Raw genomic sequence first — 24,268 nt, forward strand, 5'->3', positions numbered from 1 at the left:
GCCCGAGCCCGGGCTGCCAGCGGCCGGGGCTCTGCCAGCCTTGATGGGTTTGTGATGTGGACAGATGTCTGCTAGGACCTGGAATGAGGTCACTAGACTCATTTGACTGGTGGCTGAAGACTGATGTAAGAGTTCAGGTACCCAGAGATGAAAGGATATTATGTTTACCCACTGAACTACCTACTCGCTAAAAAACAAGCCCTAGCCCAGAAACACATTTTCCCTAACCTAAGGATAGGACAGGAAAAGGAAGGCAAGGTAATTCTTCAAAACTGAATGAACTCTCTTGGTTTCATAGATTACCACCTTGAATACTCATGGCACATCCTAGCAGCTGTATCTTCAATACCTGAGATGCTTACCTAAGCAGCTGTGCCAATTTCGAGGTATTCACATCAATGTACAAATAGGGAAAAAAACCCAAAACAAAACCACTACAGAATGTCATTAACATCAGCCAAGACAAAAGGGACTTTTTAATATTTTTTTTTAACTTGCAAAATTATTTCTGGTCATTTACAAACACAGAAAAAACAAGATGGATGATTGTTACTTTTCAGCAAGAGAGGGGTTAATCAATATGTCATGCAAAATTTAAGCAAGGGAAACTTCTAGTCTCTCTGCTGGACTGTGTTTCTTGCAGTGCCTGACTCACAAAAAGTGACACAGTTCAGATCCTTGGAAAAAGTTCTGTCTCGCTTACATGGTACCAAAGAGTTTATAAAGAAAAAGGTATTTAAAACACTTTTCACCTTCAAAGATCTGCTAACACTCTACAGTCCTACAGCTCCCCAAAGAGAAATGTTTCGGCAAGTCCCATATGTTCAAATTCAGTCACCAGTAAGACCTGCCCTTCTACTGGTATGAAAACAAGAGTTCATAAAGATCAATTTATTGAAAACTGGACTATTTACAAGGGCCACAGTGGTCAACAAAACTGAAAAAAACCCACATTTTTTAAACAAGAAAAAAATCAAGATAAAAAAATATTTGAAGTCTTTGGAACTCCACGAGAACGGGATACATTACAACACCAGAAAAAACAATGCAAGCTCACCAGTTAACAAAGAGGAGGATTTTAGTTAAAATGAGGTGCAAGAAAGATGTAATGGCTTATATAAAGCAGCTATGACCTAAATACATCATCCAAAAGAGACTGTAGAGTATGAAATTCAATTTAAAGGATTATTTAAAATTTGCTTTTCACTTACTATTTAGTTCATAACATCCATTTCAGAGTGGTTAATTCTACTGAATACACTCACATTAGCAAGCAGTTGAAGAACTCTGTGGCAACATTAAATACAGGAGCAAAACTAGGCAGTATTTCAATCGCTGCTGAGAAGAGACAGGTGATGTTGAACGCCGTTCATCAAGTACAAGCCAATCACCAGCTCAAAACAGATGAAAAAGCGACAGCAGAACAAACAACTCCCAAGACATCTGATCTCAACATATCTAGCCTTCTGTTTCTAAGTTGGAGGCTCTAAAATCATTACTGTCCTCCCTTCACTCCTCTCTATCTGTTCTGAAATAAGGTCAAGTTTGCGCACAAAGCAACCAAAACCACAGACATACTCTGAACCCTGCCTTATAACGCATGTAACATGAAAAGAGTTCTTCAGCTGCATGAGTTTAAAATAAAATTCTCTTTCATGCGATATGAAGTTTCTTTGATGGAAAAAAACCCCAAAATCCTCCCACGTTGATTACCTTCCATCACCAAGAACTGTTGAATACGTTAAAAAATTTCAACTAAATTTTTAATACAGGAGAAAGTTGGGTTTGGTGTGTGTGTCCCCCCACCCAAGAGAATAAAGCACCTACAAATTTCATAGAAATAATCCACAAGCAGGAGAGAGCTCACCTGAAGCTACAGTACGAGACCAGACTAACTTGAACAGCAGACGGTCCATTCAGGGAAGCTTATAAATACATCAACTATGAGAAAAGCTTCAGTCAGATCCTACAATCAGCGAGATAACTGCATCAGAAATCAGATGATGTTAATCCTGGCAGTTGTAGTGCTACCTGTTTAAGAGGTTTATATCCTGACATGGAAAGGACCAAAGCCAGCTCCACTTTAAGTCTGTGGTTTTAATTTGATATACAATGCTCAAACCCAAAATTCAAACAGGTGAATGCCAAGACTTTGTCACGTTGCTGCAGTGTCGAGATCACGGGTCTCCAAACTACATGACACAAGGTAATATGTTATTCGCTAGACACCATCCTTCAAGGCATGTCCACTGGATGTCATGAGCACCACTTCAGGTTGAACGGGAAAGCCAGGGTCAGGGTTTTCCCTTTGGTTCATTATCTGGTCTATGTTATTAGCCACGTATGAGCCTAGATGGGAACACAGATCTTACTATTTTCCTTAAATTCCAAATTCTTGAAATACTACATTCCACGTTGAGTTAATACAGCTGAAATAACCGTTACTAAATACGTTTCTCTTAGCTTAACATAGAACAAAGAGCTCCAGGAGCACTAAACAGACAAATTTTCAAGAAACAGCATCATACTTGGGTTGTCTGATGCTTAATGAAGTCGAACTTCTCACAGATGAAGCATTTATATTCTCCCATCTCTTCTGCACGGATACCTGTCATCTAACAGTAGGCAAGTCTATGCCACAGATTTTATATTTTTCTCCTCTCTGACATAAAAGTTCCTACAAAATTTATGCCTCAGATCTCTACTCTGCTGTCAAATTTGGTTAAAATTAGACAAGGATTAAAAAAGAGAGAGGGAAAAAGATGGTTTCCCTAACTATATTTTCATCAGGAAGCAGATGACTAGGCAGTAGCATCAGGATTGTGAGCACTAAAGAAAAAAAAAAAAATCCCTCAGGAAAAACAAAGAAAACCCCAAACTGAGAAGAAACACAGCTTTCCCACCACAGCAACACAGCCAGCAGCAAATGGGGCTGGAATTCTTCATCATTACGTTTCCGAGACCAAAAGCTCTGCTAAAGACAGATTGTCAACTTGTGACCAGCGTAATCAGCCAATGTGAAGTCCCTTCACGTCTGCGCGAGGCGAATAATTATCATAATAGACATTAGTAATTAATTTCCGGCGTGATGTCAGCTGGTGCGGCAATGCCAAGCAAGCGTCCTTGTCAAACACACCCCAGCCGTCTGGACGACTTCAGTCCCATCTCCCTGATTAGGATGCGCGCTGATGCACTGCTTAATACAATCTGCCATCAAATGCCAAATACTTCAGAACTAAATTAGGAAATACGTCCGGCTTTACAGAGCGACGCTCGGGGGCCTAAGTAGATTTCTCTATTCCTTTACGAGGCACAAAGGTGATCACCGATGTAATGCTCCTGAATGAGGCAATTTTACCTTCTAACCTCCCACCTCTGTAGGGAAAAGAATTGGATTAGGACAGCAAAGGAATTAATAAAGACAGCATGGCCTCGCAGCATCTCTCAACCCTAGAGGTATTTATGGTGGCCTCAGCATTTCCCTAGTGAACGTGAATTTTAAGGGGAAATTAGATGCAGCTGGACACATTTATTCCTAACACAGAGGTAGTCCTCAATAAAGCTTTCCTGTTCTAGTCACTTGCCAAAGAAAACGCTGCATTTGTACACTACAGACCACAGCTCCTTTCATCTGGTTGCTCACCTCCTGCTTCTTTCTCCACCTGCCTGAAGCACTCTCCTTCCCTCTTTGCTGATAGCCCATCCCATGCCTGAAGTATAACCACAAAAAAACGGAATGACATTAAGGAATGGAAAAGTTAAGCAAGATGCAGGAAAGGGACAGAAACTCTTCTCAAGGCATCTGGAAACAGGTCTTTCCACAGCCTGGTCCCTGCCCTGGAGTGGGGCTGTGTCCAGGAGCCACCAGCTACCTAGGATCTCGGGTAGGATTCTGAGCCCCCTGCAAAATACAATTATTTATGCTACCTATTTGGGTCTGCAAGCCCAAAATAGCCCTTCCTGCAAGCAGAGAAGTTTGAGAATAGCTGCATTAGAAGCATGTGTCAGCCATGAGACTTCAGCAGGGTTACAAAAACAGTCTGGTTTTGATCTGCCTTGCCACTGCTAAGATCTGCTGATAAAAGAAGCAGGCTGTGTCACAGGGGGCTTCAAACTTATGATTACGATTTAGCTTCCTTTAATACAACAGTCACACCGTTCTCACCAAATTGGAAGTAACTTAGTTCAAATACTCAAGTGCACAAAAAAAAAAAAAAAGAAGCACCCTCCTAAGACTGCACATTTTGCATGTACAGGGCTTGACACGCTGCTCAAGAGGCCCTCATCAGAAAGGCTGAGGGATGTTTTGGCTTTTTGGGGTGGGGTTGTTTATTGGGGTTTTTAGTGGTTTTTTTTTGTTGTTGTTTTGGTTTTTGTTTGTTTGGGTTTTTTTTTTTTTTTTGAGACGAGTTCCCCCTAGAGGACCACTGATGCAGCTTACAGATGAATAAGCTGGGACTCGCTGAGGAGCAGAGAGCAGAAAGTATTTACAGTGAACCCAGTCAGCTGAACAATAATCCCCTTTTCAGCCCACTGGAAGAAAACTAATAGAAGCATCAGATTTTTGCATTAAAAAAAAAGTCTTCCCTCTACTGTCAAAAGCAGACTAACAGGGAAGGAAATGGCCAGTAGCGCGAACTCTTTTTTCCTTTGTTAATTATGAAGGTCTAAAAAATCTTATTAAAAAAAAAGTTTAAATACCTGGTTGGGCTCATTCAATAACCAGCCAAAGGTTTTGACCCCAAAGGCTGCTTCATGAGCAGACACATCGAGACATGTGACAGGCTGACCATAGACAGAATGGAGGATTTTGCCAGGATCTTCTGCTTTCAGGAGATAGACAATGTCTTCTGCAGCTGCTACTGTCACTGGACTCCCCGTAACATCTGGAACCAGATTAAGGAAGTTCACCTAAAAAGAGTAGACTTTTAATTTTTATTACAGCCAAAAATTCTTTTAGATCACTACTGCTACACACTAAACTGAACAAACCACTGACGTGGTTATCCGCTATCTTGAATCATCCAACTACGGATTAATTTCAGACAGAGACCAAGCATCAATTTTATTTCTGAACTTTTGCAAGTTTAGCTCCTACGATGAAATCTAGCTCACAGTCTTTAGAATGAGCTCATTTAAAAAACTAATCAGAACACATTACAACAGAACACACCAAAATGTCACATCAAAGAAAGGAGCAAGACTTACTGGACTCGTTCAGATGAAGGACAGAAAGCCATAAGGTTAAAGCACACAAAGCAAATATCGTGGCTAGAATGTGAATACAGTGCTCCAAAAGAGGCACCACATTCATGCAACTAACATGGAACAGTTGTTGCTCCCCCTGAAATCATGTCTGCATACCCTAAATCAACAGAAAAGTCATCGAGAAAAGTCATCAAAAGACTCCAGGACAGCCCAAGTATCAGCTCCCCCATCTTCTGTCACAAGACCAGAATGACATCGCTCTTCCCATTTCAGTAAATGGTTAAGACATCGCTGAGAAGTCTCACCACGGAAAGGGTTTAAACTCCTTAACAGCATTTCTAACCCAACCTTAGAAGGGAGCGCGGTGTCCTGAGCGTCTGCCTTTCACATGTGGCAAACTGACATTCACAGCAAGCAAGATGCAGGAGTAAAATGGATCCAACTACAATGGAGCGGGTGGTGGCACGTTAACAGTTTCATTGGGAAACCTCTTAAAAATAAACAAAACCCCCAAACGTTTTAAGTATTGTGAGACTGACTTAGCTTTGAAAGAGGGGGTTAAACAGGAGTGGTTAAAATCACAACTTCATACCCACTAGCTGCACAGTAGCTTCTTGCAATAGCTGCAAGACTCAATTTATTCCTATGCACTTCCTTCCCCTTTCAAAAAACTGTTGATACTCTGAGACATAATAAAACTTCAGAGAATGGGACAGCTTTTGATTTTTAATTAAAATAGTCTCAAAACTTCAGTGACAGAAGGTGCAACCTAAAGAAGCTGCACAACTAGTTACAGCTTCACGAGTGATACTATTAGCTCGTCTGCAATATCCTGCCTCAGAATTAATCAGATAGTGTTGATCTGGAATGAGACCTTGAGTTTTAGCTCCAATTCTATGCGAGAAAACTGATTTACAAAATGAGCCAACTTAGTTTGATGTTGACAAAAAAATAATTAAAACCAGCCAACCTCCTGCACCATATGGACTTCCATTCATTTTCACTTGTAGCTTAAGCCAGCATTTCACCCTTGCTCTTCAGCGATGAAAGGCTCGTCCATTAACCTGCTGCAAAAATCACAGCCTCTAGCTGATAATGCTGTTATCTAGTTCAGGCAACACTCTTGTAAGATTTTTATAAGATCCCTCTTAACCGTACCAAAAATAATTAGTGGATCAACAGCTCCTGGAATGAAGCTGGGTAGCCTGGAGACTCACCAATTTCTGGATTTCAAATGTTTCTGTAGTTTGCCAGAATCCTCTGTCATTAGGGCTTTCCACTTTGACCTCGAAGCCAGACGCCGTTGCTACCGTTGCACCCTCTGAACCAAGAGCTAAAGCCTGTATCCTCTGATTGTGCTGGTAGCGATGGATCGGCTCCCGCCCGAACATCAGGCTCCACACACTAACGGTTCCTGTAAACAAACAAAACCAAAAACCAACTATGCTTTACCTTCGAATTTAACAAAACTTTAAAAGATCGTTTAAAGATGTAAGCTTATAAGCGTTCTAACGGAAAAGGTTAGCATACAGAGAAGAGAGCGTAGGGCGGGAAACCAGAACTGCAGGACACTGCATAGCACCACGTCACAGGTTCAGAGGAAGCTTCCCAAAATTATGGGCTCTGGCATTAGAGGCTCGTTGCTCTCTAAGTAATTCCCAATTTTTTTTACTTTTCGATAACATTGTTACCTACTTGGAGGAAGACCGCTTGAATTCTCCCACTTATCCACATTTGGAGAAGATCAGACTTAAACAGACAGCTAAATTTTTATTCTATTATATACTTGCTCTCAATTACCACTAAAAACAGGGAGGAAGAAACGACACTCAAATTTAAGTCACTCTGCTGCACACAGCAAAGTTTTTAAAGTACAAAATCTGAAGCTCTGCACACACCGATCAGGCCAGGGACTTTTTTACCATGCTTAACAGTTTACAACCAGCAGCACAGCTCCTAATCCTGATGCTCTGGAAAAACAGAAAACCCAAAAAAAGAGTTCAATGCCTTCAGAAAACTAAAGAATACAAACCCTAAAGAACACAGGGGCACAGATCAAAAGTAAAATCGCAAAAAAGCAATGCAATTGCATTTTTTCCTGGCACAGATCACCGATACTCCATTTAAAAGCATGGTACATTAAAGCGATAATCTGAATGAGAGCAACCTGAAGCAATCAGGAGTGTATTACAGAACAGAAGGGCCAGACGGAATTGGAGACTTCTGGGCCACCTTTGCACTGAATTAACGGAGAAGCAATCTTCAGATGTGATAGACACGGCTGGAGAAGCCTTCCTTCTACTTGAGCATGGCCATTAATGATGAAATGATTAATGGTAGCTATTCCTTCAAAAGGAGACATAAAAGCTCTGACAGACAGCTGTGGACGGGCACCAATGCCAGTCTGCAAACACTCCTCCCATCTCCCAAAGGAGGTGAAGCAAGAGTGTGGTAATGAAACTGCACATAGTGAAATGCTATCTAAATGAGTTTAAATTGATTTATGTTTGCTTTTGTAAAGATTATTTGGTATCTGGAAAGTGCTACCCATGTGAAATAATGCAGATAATCCTTAAGATCCCTGTCTAATGGCACTCCCACTGAATATTTATATTCCTCGCCATGGGAATGAGTACCATAATGGGGACCATTTTTGTTTTATTAGGGATGCATATTTAAATTAATCTGCTATTTGCCTAAACAATTAGCTGCCTCTGTTTGTTTACACAAAGCCAAAACTGCAATTAGGCTTCCATCAAAAAGATAAGTCCCGACTAAAACTGTCCCGATGGAGTCATAAGGGCTCAGAGCAGAACTTCCCAAAATTACTTCTTAGCATAATGGTAATTATGTTAATTGCTTGAAAGGTAAATAACTGCTGAACTGGTTTTGAAAAACAGAATGATAGCTTGCAACACACATTTATGCTTAGAACAAGTTAACAAATACAAATGGACAGCACAGGCTACAATTCCCTCTGCAGCCTGGTCGCCCCACGCGAAGGCTTAGCGGTGGCACTTTTGTGCCTTCACAGCGAGTCCTCGGCTCCAAACTAAAACAAAGGGAACGGGTGGAGGACGGCTGATTTAAACAAGCAAACAAACAAACAAACATCAATGATAAAGGACTGTAGGGATATCAGATCACGGATGTTAGAACCGGACTTTTTCATCAGATGATGAATATTGCTGCCAAGCTCCTCCAGGCAGGAGTATTTTCAACTTTTTTTTTGCAGAACATTTATCCCAATTAAAGACCACTTTTGTGAAGGGGAAAAAGAAGCTGATTTGCTTTCAGTGAAGTCTTTTGTTCACACATCTCCGTGATGAGCATTTCACCGTTTTTAACAGAGTGTATTATCGTATGAAAGTTCTGCAAAATACAAAAAAATATTCAAGTCAAACAACCCTCTTCTGACCACATGACCAAACTGGGAAACCCAGAATTCAGAGTTCTGCTCTCCAAATTTGGGCAACAAAGCCACTATTCTTATTATATATTATAAACATCACAAAAAGAGAAGACAGCGAAAATGGCTCATGCAATAGTATAATCAGTTTGAGACAGGTACTTTTTTTTCCTAACCAGATGTTCAATAGGAAAAATCTGTTCAAAACATCTAAAAATTTTATCAGGCAAATACAGTGTGTGCAACACCTGATGCACAATACGGTGTGAAAACATCCCTGGTAATATCCAAAACACAAGTGACTTGTAAGGTCACCAGTTAACATCTGTGTAATGAAGCAGCACACCGTAAGGAGTAAAAAGGAGAGCTGAAAAGGAACGTAATGAGCAAGAGAAATACTCTTTTCTTTCATTAGGATGAACAATTATTTGCTTGCAAAAGGACTACTTGTTGCCCTTGCTTCTCCCCTCCTCCAAAAGAGTGTCCGATTCTGTACGTACATCCTCCATCATCTGCTACTTGCTACCAGTCCGAAGCTGCAATCACTGCGTGCAAGGACCTTCTCTGGAAATGCACTATTGTCAAAACAGGTGTATGCGTTCATGCATGACAGCTGCAAAACATTATCAAGTTTTACACAGAAAAAGCAAACACTCCACTGTATTTATCAATAGGTAAAGCTATTACTGGGTCTAAAAGTGCTACTCAGAATATTCTGTATTTCATTGCAGAGACAGCAAAATGTATTTATTAGAGTGCGAGCCTTTGCAACAGTCAATCATGTTTGTGTAAGAGCAAAAAAAAAAAGCCACCATTACAGTTAAAGTTATTAGTACGGCAACATAAAAAAAAAAATTAGGCGTAAGATTTACCAGTGCAGATGAGATCACTGCTTGCCACAGTCTATCTTGCTGCCTCCAGCAGTGACCAGTACTTCATTTCCAAAGCAATATCTTTGCTAAGGTGAAGTTAAGGTTGCAAGCATACAGAGTCTTTTTTATTTTTTTTGTGGAATACTGTAATCTTAAAAGTGTTAGAAAGTCATTAAATCAAAATGATACGCAATACTTTCACAGCATGCTAAAATCTGCACCACAATTGTGATTATTCCAATTGAACTCTAACAATAACTCCTCAAACCGATTTAGACTTTACAGCTTGCTTATATTTGATCTTGGCTCAAGGAAACAAGTTAAGTGCAGGAAGCTGATGAAGATGGTATAATGGCTGACACTTGACATTACAATCACTGTACCAGTCTTCTTGTTTATCACTTTGGCCCAGATTGTACAAAGAATTTCAGTTTGTAACTCCTATTGTCGAAATGTGGCCTGATGAAAGGTCCATTTATTGCAATTCACTCTGGATTAGAAGGTATTTGGATAAAACATTTCACTATGAGTCTATTGTGCCTTACACAGTGCGCTGCTGATCCTGACTGTGCTCCAATTTCAGTAAGCATCAGCCAGTCCTACACACCTCTTGCTATATCAAAGGTGAGTGGCATGGCTGGAAGCTGTTCTCCATTAACAGTGCCTGTCTCCAGTATATTCCCCTCTTTGCAGCTGGAGGCACAAAAGACATCCTGCAAAAGCAGCTGGTTTTACATCTGTTTTTCACATAGGTGTCTCTGGTATAAAAGGCAACACTTTTGCCACAAAAAAAAAAAAAAAAAAAAAAAATCTGTTTTCATACAAAATACTCTAATCCTGTAACAGGGAAAGGCAGCGGAGGTAAAAAATATTAAATCACATTTGTAAATACTATATTGGCTGTGTTCGCCAGCGTAATACGGCATGTCACAGCTCCTTCTAAGAGCTAGCCACAGCGGAGGACAGCTGCCCGCTAGTGCTACCTGCTACCAGACCCTTGGGCTAAGCGGAGGGAGGGCTGGGTTCGGTGCAGAAGATCCTACGCTCAGATCCTAACGACCCATTACATCAGCTCTTCCACGTTAAGACGACAGGGCTGGCAGTTGCTGTCAGCATTAGAACAGATGTAGAGCGATCTACATGTGCGCTATCTGCAAAAACTAAAAAGCAAAGACAGAATTTTGTATACGCTAGAGCAGGGAATCTGGACATGCTCATGGTCTTCATGCTCATTCACTTCGGCTTCTAAACACAGTTGCTTGGAAAGGCCAGAAGCTGCTTAATTCACATCATCTACATGACTTTCTTCTTGTTTGTGGGTCACAGTCTTGCTACTTCCTTTCTTGATTTCAACAAAATAAAATTCTTTTTCATGTTTTGAAAACACTCCTTACATGTAATTTTTTCCTCTAAGCTGGGAACATTAATGGATTTCCTTATAATTTTCAGATAACATCACACTTCTATAAAGTACAGACAGTTAACAAAACACACAGGTGGAAAAGAGCACCAGTCTGAAGTTGCAAAGCTGCTTATCTTGAATTTTGAGTTTCTCCCAAAAACATTTCTAGTCAGAGGGACCACCAACACACCGCCAACTTGACCCTAGGCGATGCTTGGTGTTTATTAACTAAAATTTTACATTTTATTTTCACAGCAATGCTATTTCTCAACTTTCAGCGGGTACAGCAAGCTACTTACTGTACTAAAGAGCAAGAGATTAGACCTCAGTCATAAGAGTGGTGCCTTTACGTTACCATTACTACATCAGTTTCCACCAAATGTTGCCAGGTTTTATCTCTGCCGCTGCTCTTACAGAGATTTCCAAATGCCACCATCCCTGTACAGTCCCCTCAGGAAAGGCAGAGATGAGAAACTATTTCGTTCCCAACTTGGGCACTCAAGAGGCAGATTTTCCTGACCATGATGTGTAATCACACACCATTTACCCAAACCAAGAGTTTTGCATCCACAGCCACCTGTACGCATCTGACGGGAATAAACACGCTACATGCGGTTTTCTTCAAAAAAAACTTTTTCCTTTATTCGAGCCAGCCAGTTTCCCTGCTCTTGCTGTCTTACAGAATGTCCTGGCACCGAGGGGAAGACTCCAAACACATTACTCCATTTCTGTCTTTGCAAAGAGGGTACAGAAGGGACAACACCCGCAAGCGGCTTTAAGGGCATCAGAATGGACAAGACAGCAGATTTCCAGGCCCAGAAAGCAGCGCTGCCAAAATTCCCTTCCTGGAGCCTGCCAACAAGCAAGAGCACTTCTGATCCCTGCAGAAACCACCTTCCTTTGCTCCACATTGCTACTTCGCAACTTGTGAAGTACCACTAACTCCTGCCAACGGGTCTCAAAGCACCACCACGAACGGGAGCAGCGTGGCGTCTCCCCGCCATGCGTACACGAGTCTGAAGCACAGCATTTAAAAAGAAGTACGTTCTCTTGTTGCAGCACATTGTTTTCAAGTCAAACTACGAGACTCCGGAGGGCAGGGGGGAGGGTGACGGCTAAAGTAGACTGCTGTTTCCCAAAAGCTGTGGCTCACGGCCAAAGTCAGGCAAGCATGGAGCAGATGGAGTCCTGGCAAGGCCTCTACTGTCCCTGCATTAGCAGCATCTGCTCATTACCCAGAACCCTCGCCTGCTTTATCTAATGCTCCAGGAAAAGCATTTTGATTTGATTCATTTCAATTCGGTAACGTGCAACACAATTAGTGGTAAAATCAAACTGGAGGACTGCCAGTGCTGACAATAGGAAACAAGGCAGAAGAAATATGAGGCCAGTGGGTTGGAATTCAAAAATCACAACTGTGGATCAAGTTGCCAAGTCCCGTTGCCCCAGGTGTACATACAGTGCCCCCACTGAGCACTGGCATGGGTGGAGGGAACTTCATTTTCTCTCCATACATTTTTCTCTCATTTACTTCTCTTCGCAGCTTGTTTCTCAGAGGCTGACGCCGTCAGAAACATTCACCAGAAGTCACAATCCAATTTTTCTTTAGTGCCATCATGGAGTTACAATTCACTTTGGATGCAGGCATCCCGGTAAGACAAATCTTTTTCCTTGCTATATTTCACATGCCTCGGGAAGCGTTTGCTACTACCGAACCAGCAAAACAGCGCTGTAAGGCAGGCACGGCGTGAGCAGAATCTGCCTGTTAGTTCTTCCCTGTGATCGGATGCCAAGGACATCGCTGCGTGAGCTCTGTTGAACTGGGAGAAACTGATGTTATCTGAACGAGTCTGCTAGCCAGGGATTCGACAGAGAAGTCTAGACTCTTTGCCTGACAGCACCACCTCCAACACTAGCAGATGGTTTCTCTGTGTTAGTCAAACTTACAAACAAAGAGAAAAGGGAGCTGGAAAAGTACAACAAAGAACAATCAAACACATTATCTTCAAAGTCGTCCTCCCCCTCCCCAAGTTTAAAATAATTCTCTCCACCAAACTGTAAATATACACTTTCAGATTCCAGTTAGTAAACATTTCTAAAAACAGTCTTTATAATTCCCTGTTCACATAGAAACTAATCTATTCTGACCAGGCTTCTCAAATCAGAGTAGCTGCCACATCACAGAGCCCATTAAAATTTCTACCCAAAAGAATAAAAGACGCCGAGCTTTATGCAAACTAGTTTAGTCACAGCACACACAGGACTGACGACAAGGAATATGACAGAAAAAAAAAAAACAACCTAGACAAATCATTAGATTAGTCAGTGGGAGACTAGAAAACAAACAAAAGACCCTCTGCTAGTCATCGCTTGGCACGCTGGACAGAGAGCCAACACTTAAAACTACGCTGTGTTATAATTTCCTATGACTCGAGTAAGTAATATTAATGACTATTCTGTAATACCAGACTTGCTGTTGTCAGAAAACGTTGCCTATCAACAATTTTTAGCCACAGAAAACCGTTCTAGCACGATCCGTGCTAGAAAAACAGCTAAGGATGTTCATAATTTTAAAACCGTTATTTTCACATATAAAACATTTAATTTACTTCTAAAATAAAATACATGGATTAGAGATTTTGTTTGGATTACCCATCTTTGGTTTTGTTTTCACATGCAGAAACGCCAGGATCAAAGATAATATGCGTACAAAGCTCCCTAACTTTAAAAATACTCTTTATTCACACCTGAGGAGAGGTTTTCAAATCATACATTTTAAAGAAAGATGATGCCAGTTGAGATCTGCCCGAGCAACTCAGCCTAGGATCCCAACTGGCTAGCACTGTCCAAACCTGACTTTTTTAAATTGCTGTTCCCACGTCCAGTAGAAGTACAGTTGGTCTCTGGCTCTCGTAGCCCATTATAAAGACATCTAAGTATATTTAAAACAATGCATATAACCAGGATTTTATTATGGTTTCATTAAATACTAGGTCACAGGTTTTATTTCTCTACATCAAAGTATATAATAACCCACCATTGCAAACCGATACTTCAGTTAAGAAAACGTGCATCCATACGCCATGCCAAGAGCAAGAGAGGACGCAGATTAATCAGACATGCAAGTTCACCAGTATTCCCATAACAAAGCCTCACAGCACCCCAAGGGAGTTTTGGACAGAAGAGAAGGCTGGTGGAAGAATATTTAATATTTTTATAGCAAAACAAGTTATTTGCTTAAGATAGTTTGGCTGGACTACAGCCTGGCACTCAAGCTTTGTGTAGCAGTTCCAGTAGGAATTAAACATCAGTTTTAATGGGTGCTATGTTCCAATGCCTCCTAATGCATTTAGGGTTATTGGCCAACTTTCTCACATAAAAGCAAGTGTGTGCGTGTGTGTGTATATACAGGATTACAGACACACAAAAAGCTGAGCACAGCTGCTTCATTTTTGTAAAGCCTTTTTTTTTTTTTTTTTTTTTAAATAGGGAGGAGAGTTGTGGTTACTTACCGTCCTCGTAAGCTGCCACAGCCAGAGAGCTGTTTATCCTCACAAAGGAGACATGTGGCTGAGGTCCAGCATCACCAGGACCATGCACTGGTTCCAGGATGGGGGCTGTGTAGTCCCAGGTGCGAGTGTCCCACAACCTCACTTCTCCTGACGTATATCTGGAAAAGAAGGCTATTATTCATCCCAAAACAGCTGAAAAGAGGTAGCTGCAGGAGAAGGGAGGAAGAAACAAGAAGCGTCTTAAAGCCCAATGCCTTTTACAGCTCCTAGACTGATTCTCCTCCCGTTTACACACTCTGTGTACAAGCCCATCAACTTTGCTTGTTTTATTCCCATTTACCGAATGCAGCATCAAGTCTAAGACAGACAGGTATACTGGAGCTACAAGAACGACATGACCGAGCTACCACAGGTTACCAAGTATTGATATTAGCTTTACATATAGAATGCAAGGAGGCCCGAGCTCAAGGGAAAAAAGGTAATCAGTAACGAATCTCAATTACAGCATGGCAAAACTTCAAACTGTTTCCTTTTGGTCTTTAAAAATTTGTGACTGTGGTTGTGCCAAGGAAAGGCTGTTTAATCAGAGCATTACGTACATACCTACAAGCATGCGTGCGCGTACACCCATCCAGCTCACTGCTCTTTATAGAAACTTCTTAATGCCTCATCAACTGATCAGATTTGCCTACATCTCTGAAGACTAATTATTAGTACAACTAAGCGCTGTCTTCAGAATTAAGGCAGTGCTGCCTTCTTTGCAGAAGGCTCTCTCGCTGAAACATCAGAAAAACCATGGTTTAACATCAAACTATAGTTTGCCAATGAGAAAATAAAAAAATAGAACTAAACTTCTCAGAGGATACTGAATATATCTGAATGAAGGAAGGTTGTAACACAGCGAGCAACGCAGACGCTGCTCTGTGCCATCTGTGCTGTGGAACACAACATGCTATTAAAGAAAAAGAACACTGCAGGCAAAGTAGAGGAGAAGCTCCCTCTATGACTGGTCAAAGAACACAGTTCAACAGTTACTTGGAACTGTTCAACGATTATTTAAGGTAAGTTTTGACAGAACTGTGACAATTAACACTGTTAAACAGTCTCGGATGTCTTTCTCTGCCATATCCAAGACTTGGATTCTGTTGGAAAATGAAGGGTGTTTCCTGCTCCGTCAGCTTTGTTGTTATATCCTGATTTTGGGGGAAAAATATTTCAAAAGAATCATTCTCAAAAGCCTCAAAGGTCTACCGGTTAGAAATCTGGCTGTGTATGTTTATGAGGAAAATAAGAAAACAGTTATTTACAAAGGAGGTGAAGAGAGGTGCTTAATAAAGGTTTAGAAGATGTCAGACTTCAACTCAGGTTACCCGGGTCTTTGGGGAGAACCATGCAACGGGACTACAGGTACTCTGGAGCAGATTACTTCCAATATCTCTGAGTGAAAATGCTCCGCTTTATACAACTAATTAAAGTGCCTGAGGGGATGGTGAAATCTGTTAAGCAGAAAGAGATGCACATTAATTCTCTGCACTGAATCGGGAAGAGAGGAAAACTGTGTCCTCGTCACCTGGCTCCCTCTTCAGCGCTTTACACGGGAAGACAGAAGATAATAAGAGAATAGGGTGGGATAGCACTTCTTCCTTTTCCTCCTTCTACAAACAAGGCCCAAATCCCTCTGTGAATCTTGCTTTCATTTTAAATAGCGCTGCTGTAAATTGGAAAAGAATGGATCAAGAAAGAAACTTCCCCAAAGCAAAGCTAAACGTTTCATGTTGGACCAAGCAAGCAGTCCAGAGTAGCCCACAACAAACATCTTCCGTTTACAAAACTGAGAAGTGCTCATTTCAGATACATTTTAAAATTTGGATATAAAACACAATGGGACAGCTAATTCCACAGATCTGTTGCAGTCCCATTCAACAAGACACACACATAACATTTTGGAAGCGTTTTAATTTTGAGCTGCTTTTCATTTCCCTTTATGCCTGTGCTGGTTGGGGACACGTTTTCAAACTTCTCCTAACTGCAAAGAGTAGCAGATTATTCTCAAGGGGGAAGCCAAAATTCTCTTGTCACTATGTAACCCTGAAAAGTGCATTTCAAGGGAGACATAAAATACTAGCAGAATGGATAGAACTACATGACAGAATATTAATTTTCATCCCCAAATAAGCAAGGAAGAACAGCATCACCTCCTAGTGCATATACATACTCGCTCTCACATAGTCCAGTCTAGGAATGTAAAAGGAAAGACTAGTAGATGAAGAGAACAGAATGACAGGAATAAAGAGACACAGGGCTGGCTAATTCTCTGAGCGCGCTGCTTCTGGTTTTTCTACGTAGCATACAACGCAAAAGACACGCTACCATCCATAAAAAATAAACATGGACTGCAATCTTGGAATTAAAGATCCAACATCACAGTACCACAATAAGTGCTTTAATTTTTTTCTGAGAATTCAACCAAGTCAAAATTTAGTTTGAACCACTCTTTGTTCTTGAGGAAGAACCTGAACCACCTCTACAGCTAAGCTCAAACTGGAACAGAACCACCAAACGTTTCTGACTATCAGCTTGAAATAAACTTGACTCAAATTCTAATGTGTTTGTGCTGGGACTTGTTAAATGCACGAGCTGTCTCTGCTTGGTAGGCTCTGCACCAGACCACCCTGCAGCCTCCTCATCCTCACCCCCTTCCTCTCCAGTGACAGATAAGTACATGCTGAAGAGCTTTCACTTCTGTATCATGAAGCCATGCTGCTCTCCCACCCCTAGCAAGGACCTGTTGTACATGAGAGCTTGTTACGTGTACCTCAGGTACGCTCTCGTGGGTTCAGACAGATAGTATGGAACAATCCCTAAGAGGATCCCGGCCATAGTGCTCATTCCAGTTCTGTCACGACAGAGAACGGGGAGCACTACATGTGCCAGGAGAACCCTGCAAGCACCCACCAAACCCTACCTTCACATGTGTCTGTTCAGAAATCCCACCAGTGCACGGCAAGACAGGACAAGTGCTTTATGTCCATCAGAACGAGGAAGGAGGAGGGCAGTAAGGCATCTCTGCCCCCATCCCTCCCGTATCCCTCCTACCCCCATTTCTCACTCAGCAACACCACTCACATCCTTCCCAGTGCAGCACGACAGCAGGTCAGTCCCATGCGGCAAACCTAAAGGATTTGGAGAGATGTTACAAGACCATGCTGGAAACATAAGTGGAGGTCTACATTTGGGCAGGGAACCAGCACGGGGAGATGGGAGATATAAACCATCCCCTCAGCTGACAACACGCTCCGTTGGCCATCACCACCACATGCCCATTTCCAGCACACACTGGGCCTGGACCAGAGCAGAACTGGAAGAATTTCAAACACAGATGAATCCAATTCAGAACTAAAAAATTTAATGGTTCAACTCCCTGCTTTTAATGCTGTTATAAAGAGCAACACACTTTCAATTTGTAACCACAACAAAAGGCTTTTAAACTATTAAAGCATTGCCTTGCTGTAAAAAAATAAAAAGGCTGCTTTATTGCAGATAATTGGCAAATCTGCCACATCAATAGACATGGCTGAAGAGAAGAACACGCTGCACTTTACAGAACCTATTTCTAGATAATTTCAGTATTTCTATTCATTTCCTACCACAACAGCTTTTACACTTCACCATGAAAATTTAGTTTGGATTACCAGCTACTGAAAGAACCCTATATTTAAGTCATCTGCCCCAGAACAAGCACAGTCCTCCAAACTCATTCATAGAATCGTTTAGGTTGGAAAAGACCTTTAAGATCATCAAGTCCAACCATTAACCTACCACTGCCAGGTCCACCACTAAACCATGTCCCTAAGCACCACGTCTTTTAAATCCCTCCAGGGATGGGGACTCAGCCGCTTCCCTGGGCAGCCTGTGCCAGTGCCTGACAGCCCTTTCGGTGAAGAAATTTTTCTTAATATCCAACCTAAACCTTCTTTTTTCCCCAGTGGGTGTAATGAGATGATTATTGCAGTGGCAGGTAAATACTCCAACATGTCATATAAGCCACTAGCAAAGGAAATAAAAAAAAAAACCCAACCCCAAACCAAAAAACAGCACACCAACCCCAAAACCTACAAATTCTGAGTTCTCAAGTTCAAAAAAACAAAAAAACCCACCCAAAACCACATTAGAGACCATACCTGAATTACTTCATTTAGAAAGGCTGTTCAAAGTCTTGCTTTCCCAAGCACAACAGGGAGCAAACAACAACAACAACGACTGTTGCTTACAACCCCAAGTTTCCCCCTCTCCAGATATCCCCTGCCCCGATGCCTTCCAAGGTGTTTCATCCACACAGTGGCTTTCAGCTCTGGGTCTGCGTGCTTCTCTCTCTACTCACTAGACAGACTCATCCTTCTCTTAGTGTTCAACAGCCACTCTCCACCCAAGTAACTCAGCTTCTCTGATGGACTTACACTTCATTTTGCTCTTGTTCTTCTGAACATTTCAGTGTATACGCATGAGAAGTAGCAGCAGGAGAAAGACAAGACCTATATTTTTCTAACTATACTTCTCCTTGACAAGCCAGTTCTATAATTCTGGACAGATATGTATACGTCTGTAAAAATTAGTCTGCAAATTCAGCTTAAGCTCTACAGATACGCATAAAAAAACTTGCTGAAATGGAGCAACAATAGGTGGAATGCATATAGTATAGAGAAACTGAAAAAAATTAAATTCATATGGTATCTACAAACGTACCATAATAAAAATACCTAGTCGCTAATCAAAAGCATTTCAACTACTTTTTATTGGCGATGTCACAATGAGACGAACGATTTCCTCGTGCCCTCTCACATGAGTGAAAGCAGAAGACTGGAGTAGAAGGAGCTGGGGTTAAAAGCTGCTGATGTCCCACGATGGCTGGGAAGCAGGTGGTGAAGTGCAGAGCACATGTGGGAGGAAGCAGAGATGGAGGCTGGGCACTGCTCTAATGAAGTGGTGCTGAAGAGGCAGACGATTTCATAAGGAGAAAAACATCAGGAAACTGGTCAAAACACAGAACCTCATCTGAAAAAGCTCAACTGTGTTGGATAGCAATAGCCAGAACAAATTTGGGGAAGAGGAGGAGGGGGAGGCTGATCTCTCTCCAGAGCCCCAGATGTCTTTATCGTTGCCTAATGACAATTATACTCAACCAATTAAGACACTGCTATCACAGTTGCATTGTTAGTAAGCCTTTGGCCCTGAGTGTTGATGGCTGTCTAATTAGTGTTTGTGCAAAGTACAACTGCAACTAATATATAAACTGACAAATACACAAAAGAAAAACTGTTAACAGGAACATTTTCAAAACAGTCGAGACTCTACTCATTCAGTCCGTGGCAGCAGCAAAGACAAACTGCTTTCTTTCATGGTTTACTTACTGCTGGCACTGCATAATTTCACTTCAAACAAGCGGGTCAGCTAGACCATCGCTGGGTTTCTGCTAAAACAGGATGCTGGTATCAGTCCACTTTGTAGGCTGCCTCAAGGACACCTCTCCAGGGCAAGTCTTACTACGCTAAGTTGGTCTGAACACCACAGACTTTTGCTAATACACTTCAGAAATCAATTCGCATTTTCCATATTTTCTCTAAAGAATTTGTAGCAAGAAAATAAAAAGGAAGGAGAAAGAAAAACCTTTGTTTCGCAGTCAAGTTTGATTTCCAGAAGGCAAAGTCTGTTCAGTTTCCAGATACCTGCGGTGATCAACAAAACAAAAAAACCCCAACAACTTTGTTTCAGGCAGTCGGTGACCATCTGTTAATACTCAAAAGATCTTATTATGAAGTCCTTACAATGTCAATGCATTTTATTGAAGTCAGTAGGAATTTTGCTCAAGTAACAATCTCTAGCTACAGCTCTGTTTAAATGGATGCCTGTTGATAAGCAAGTAAAATAATGAGTATTTTGCATTGTCTTGCTGCAACAAGCATCTCGGACCTTTCATCCTTATTCCACCAACAGCAACTACCCAGTCCTTCATGTCGTTAATTAAGCTATCTAGTCAGAGACCCCCTCAGTAAGCTTAAGAATAAGGTCCAATTAAACATGCAAACCCAAGCCCAAACGCCTTTGTAAATTGGTTCACATTGCTCCTACGCTTCATCTTCTCTGTAAGGCTCAAGTAAGACAGTGGTAATTCGTAATGTTCTATTTCAAAAAACCTCTTCATCAAAAACACTGCAAGTTGGAAGATACCTCAATCACAACAGACAATACTGAAACTAAATGGATGCTGTTACCGTCTTTATACTCAGCGTTGAGACCCACAACTTTTCTCTTAAGTGAGGGATAACGGAGAGCTTCGACACACTTACCACAGCGTTAGATGCCTCACAGAGCGAGGCTGGATGAAAGAGGTGAAAGTTCCCAAGCCTTCCTGTGTTCTCATTTACAGTTTATTTACAGACATTGATTTTGCCAACAGGTAGCTTGGCTAAGGGATTCCTTAAGGGAAGGAATCAGGAAAAACAGTCCAGTAGCAACAATGGAGTAAAGAACTACTTTGTATGGCAGAAAGGAATATAAATAGAACACAATGACAAAAAAAATGAAATACAAATGGAACAGAAAAGAGAAAGTTTTCTGCTATTACATAGCGTGGCAGAAATCTACGCCATAAAACACAAGAAAAAACAGATGGGGGTAAACAAAAACCAGCATTTGAAACAATCCTAACACTGACAGAAGAACGTGAAGTAGAAAAGTAATGTCCCTGATTCCATCCAAACATTATTTTGGGTTGCTTGATATATGAGTGCAGCTGTGAAAAGAAGTGACTAACTTGTACCAAAAGGGATCGGGAACCGCTTTAAGATTTAACATGTAGGAAATACATTCTGAGCCTCCCCACGATCAGTTCCCAAACTCTTCTGCTGGGAACCTGACTTTCCAGTTCATCAACCCACATCCATCTGTGGACCACACTCACAGAAACTGAGCTGCAGAAAGTTTATACCTTCGTTCTTAAGGCCTCGCTTAGGAAATCATAGCTCTAGAAAGTGGGTTAAGCTGCTGGAGATAGCGTGCAGTGCTGCAGCTTATCATTGTTCCCTGTAACAAAATTAACATTTCGCCATCCTAAGTACTTCTGCATGCCTCACTTTCTTATTAATTTTAAGTGCATGCAAATGTCATACCAAGGGAACAGAAACAAGCCAAAGGGTTATATGATAGGCAAAACATTTTAATGAACACTTACAAAAGCAGAAGTTCGAGAAAGCCAAACTGTCTCTAGTAATTTCTGTTTTAAGGCCAAGAACCTCCCATCATTTAGATCAAGGTTTCAGTGGCTTGCATCAGCCCAGGCCCATTGATTAAACCAGCTGATCTGACCAAGGAAACGTATGATTGTGGGTACTGCCTAAGGCTACTGCCACGACTAGAGAGAAAAAAAAAAAAAGAGAAAACCAAAAAACAACCCAAAAAACCTTTTTCAAAAGAATTCAAGAGGAATTATGATGCAATTTGGGAAGGATCTGGTCCATCAGCCCTACTATTTCACAAAGGACAAACACATAATGCAACAAATAAACCAATGGCTCCAGTTTCAGATACAGGCGAGAAAACACCATTTGAAGATGATGTAAATTGATACGTTTACATGTTGGAAGGAACATAAACTGCAATACACTGCAAACAGCAGAGAGGAAAAGCATCACCTGAACTCTAGGCACCGACGGCAACAGCCCAGAGGCTGGTTAGGTTGTGGAAACAGTGAAAATGAAGCATTCAAGAAGTTTACTAGAAAGAAGGATGGGTTTGTCTGGCCTCAGCAGAAAACCAGGCTTTACAAGCTCAAAAATAACTACCGTGACTTCAGAATACTGGGCATCGCTATGCACACAGCACATCTCCCTGCAGCAGCGCGCTCCTCTGCATCCAGCAAAACCTATAGGTAAACCAATAGCTTAATGGTTGGGCAGGCTGGAAAAGCAGCTTTCACAAAGAGTCAGTATCAAGCTTCTTCTATTGGTTTCACCTGAAAGGCTCTTTTTCACAAGATGACAGAGAAGCCAACACGTTTGTCACTTAACACAACCTTACCTAACTCCCGTAGTTTGTCATCCGACCCCTCTGAACTCATGATGTCATCCTCTTTTCAACCCTCCTAAAGGTGACTCACTTGGAAAAAAAAAAAAAAAAAAAAAGAGGGTCTGACACTTATTACTTCTTAACAATGATGAGAATGAGTGAAAAGAACAAAAAGGGTTTGAGGAAGGTTGAAGGAAAAAAGCAAGTATTTTTACCTTCTGCCTTACTGCTTTGTTTTACATCCAGGCTCTCAGTCACTGGGAGGGGAGGGAGAAAACTATCAAAGTTGTGCCATTAGACAAGGGAAATTTAAGCAATTAAATAAGGCAGGGGTTTATTCATGCTGTTTAAGACTTCGGTTTGTTAACTTTTATTCATTTTCATTACTAATTAATATTTTAGTTTCCTCAGGTCTGCACACTGAATTAAGATGCAAGAGCTAATAATAAATACCTTGAGAATAGCCCACAAGCCCTATAGCAAAAAAACCAAATTAGATGAGAGTTGACATGAAGTTTTAGAAAGTGCAGAAAAGTGTTTTCAAGCCTTTCGGGCTAGTTTCACACATCATTATGAAGCTAAAAAGAGCGGCAAGCCCTTTTTTTTTTTTTTTTTTTTAAAAAAGTCATTTGCAGGTCACCTTTGAGCAAGAGGAAAGCAGAGTGGGAGGTGATCGTAGAGAACAAAGAAATCTACCATATAGTAGCAGCTACTTCTACCTCTGTATGTTGCTCACGATGACTTAAACTGAAAGGCCCCAATTGTTCGAAAGCGCTGCAGTGTTTAAACTGTAACTCCCATAAGGCTCCTTCAGAACGAAGACAACGGTATGAAAATTATTTCAGTGCATTTACTTTCTCAGCATGAGGGAATCAAAACGTATCACTACATCTAAAACAGATGATTCCTCTAACCACACAGGATATTTAGAAAAAAGTTGTTCTTTTGCTTCTCATTCCCTTTACCAAGCATCACTTGGAGAAATACCACCCGTGCCAGGCGTGCTCCACCCTGACAAGGGAGGGAGTCTTAATCTGCAAATTTATTGAGGCACTCGGTGCACATGAATCTCACTAGCCCTAACTCAAGAAAATAAAATCTGTAGGAAGGAAGATAGTACTTACTGGGGGAAGGAGGAAAACCTCTGACGTTAAAATATAAAGAGAAGAACCCAAGGCTGATTCCTAGCCAAGTCTGTAAGGGGTGCAGGACTCCACGCAGCATCCGCTAGACCGGTCTCCGTGGCACAGCAGAGGCATGCCCTTAAATCGCCCGTTTATGCAAGCTCTTAACTAACAGCCTACCACTCCTCCTTCAGTCAAAGAAAACTGAAGAACGGAAAAGCATCAGATACCTTTATATTTCTGGGTCTTTGGAAGGGTGGTCTGACTCTGGATCTCTTTTGTTTCTTTTCATTTGGGAAGCTTTCAGGGCTACAAACAGCAGCAATAAAGCCACAGCGCCCTTTCCACAAGCATAAAAAAGTTAACACAATGCACAATAAAACATCACCCTGACTCACAGCAGACTTGGTGTGGTTTTACGGGGCGAGATGATCACCACCGACACAAGGCAAGTTTACCGTACGGTTTCAAGGACGGCCACACATTAAGTATTTCACACAGAGCCGGGCAGACAGCAAACCGGTCTCACAACATGTTAAAGACATGTTACGCCACAGGATCCGCTGCGTAATGCCACACAGTTCAAACAAGGACCAGGGGCATGCTCCAGGATCGGTATCTCCAGGAGGACCTCACCTCTGACTACAAATGCCCATCAGTGTGGCTGTCAACACCGCCAA

At 41.5% G+C, this 24,268-nt stretch overlaps 1 protein-coding gene across 2 annotated transcripts in view; it reads right to left on the reverse strand.

The window, feature by feature from the left end:
- Positions 1-24,268, reverse strand: part of FBXW8 (F-box and WD repeat domain containing 8) — a 52,277-nt gene that overhangs the window by 12,962 nt on the left and 15,047 nt on the right. For both annotated transcript variants that reach the window (XM_082325377.1, XM_082325376.1), the window contains 3 exons: positions 14,404-14,561; positions 6,426-6,622; positions 4,702-4,911 (listed from right to left, as the gene is read on the reverse strand). In XM_082325377.1, coding sequence (XP_082181503.1) covers positions 4,702-4,911; positions 6,426-6,622; positions 14,404-14,561 — 565 coding nt within the window. The remainder of the gene's footprint in view (positions 1-4,701; positions 4,912-6,425; positions 6,623-14,403; positions 14,562-24,268) is intronic.

This window comes from Platalea leucorodia (assembly GCF_965183815.1).
Source record: "Platalea leucorodia genome assembly, chromosome: 12".
NCBI classification, from domain to species: domain Eukaryota; kingdom Metazoa; phylum Chordata; class Aves; order Pelecaniformes; family Threskiornithidae; genus Platalea; species Platalea leucorodia.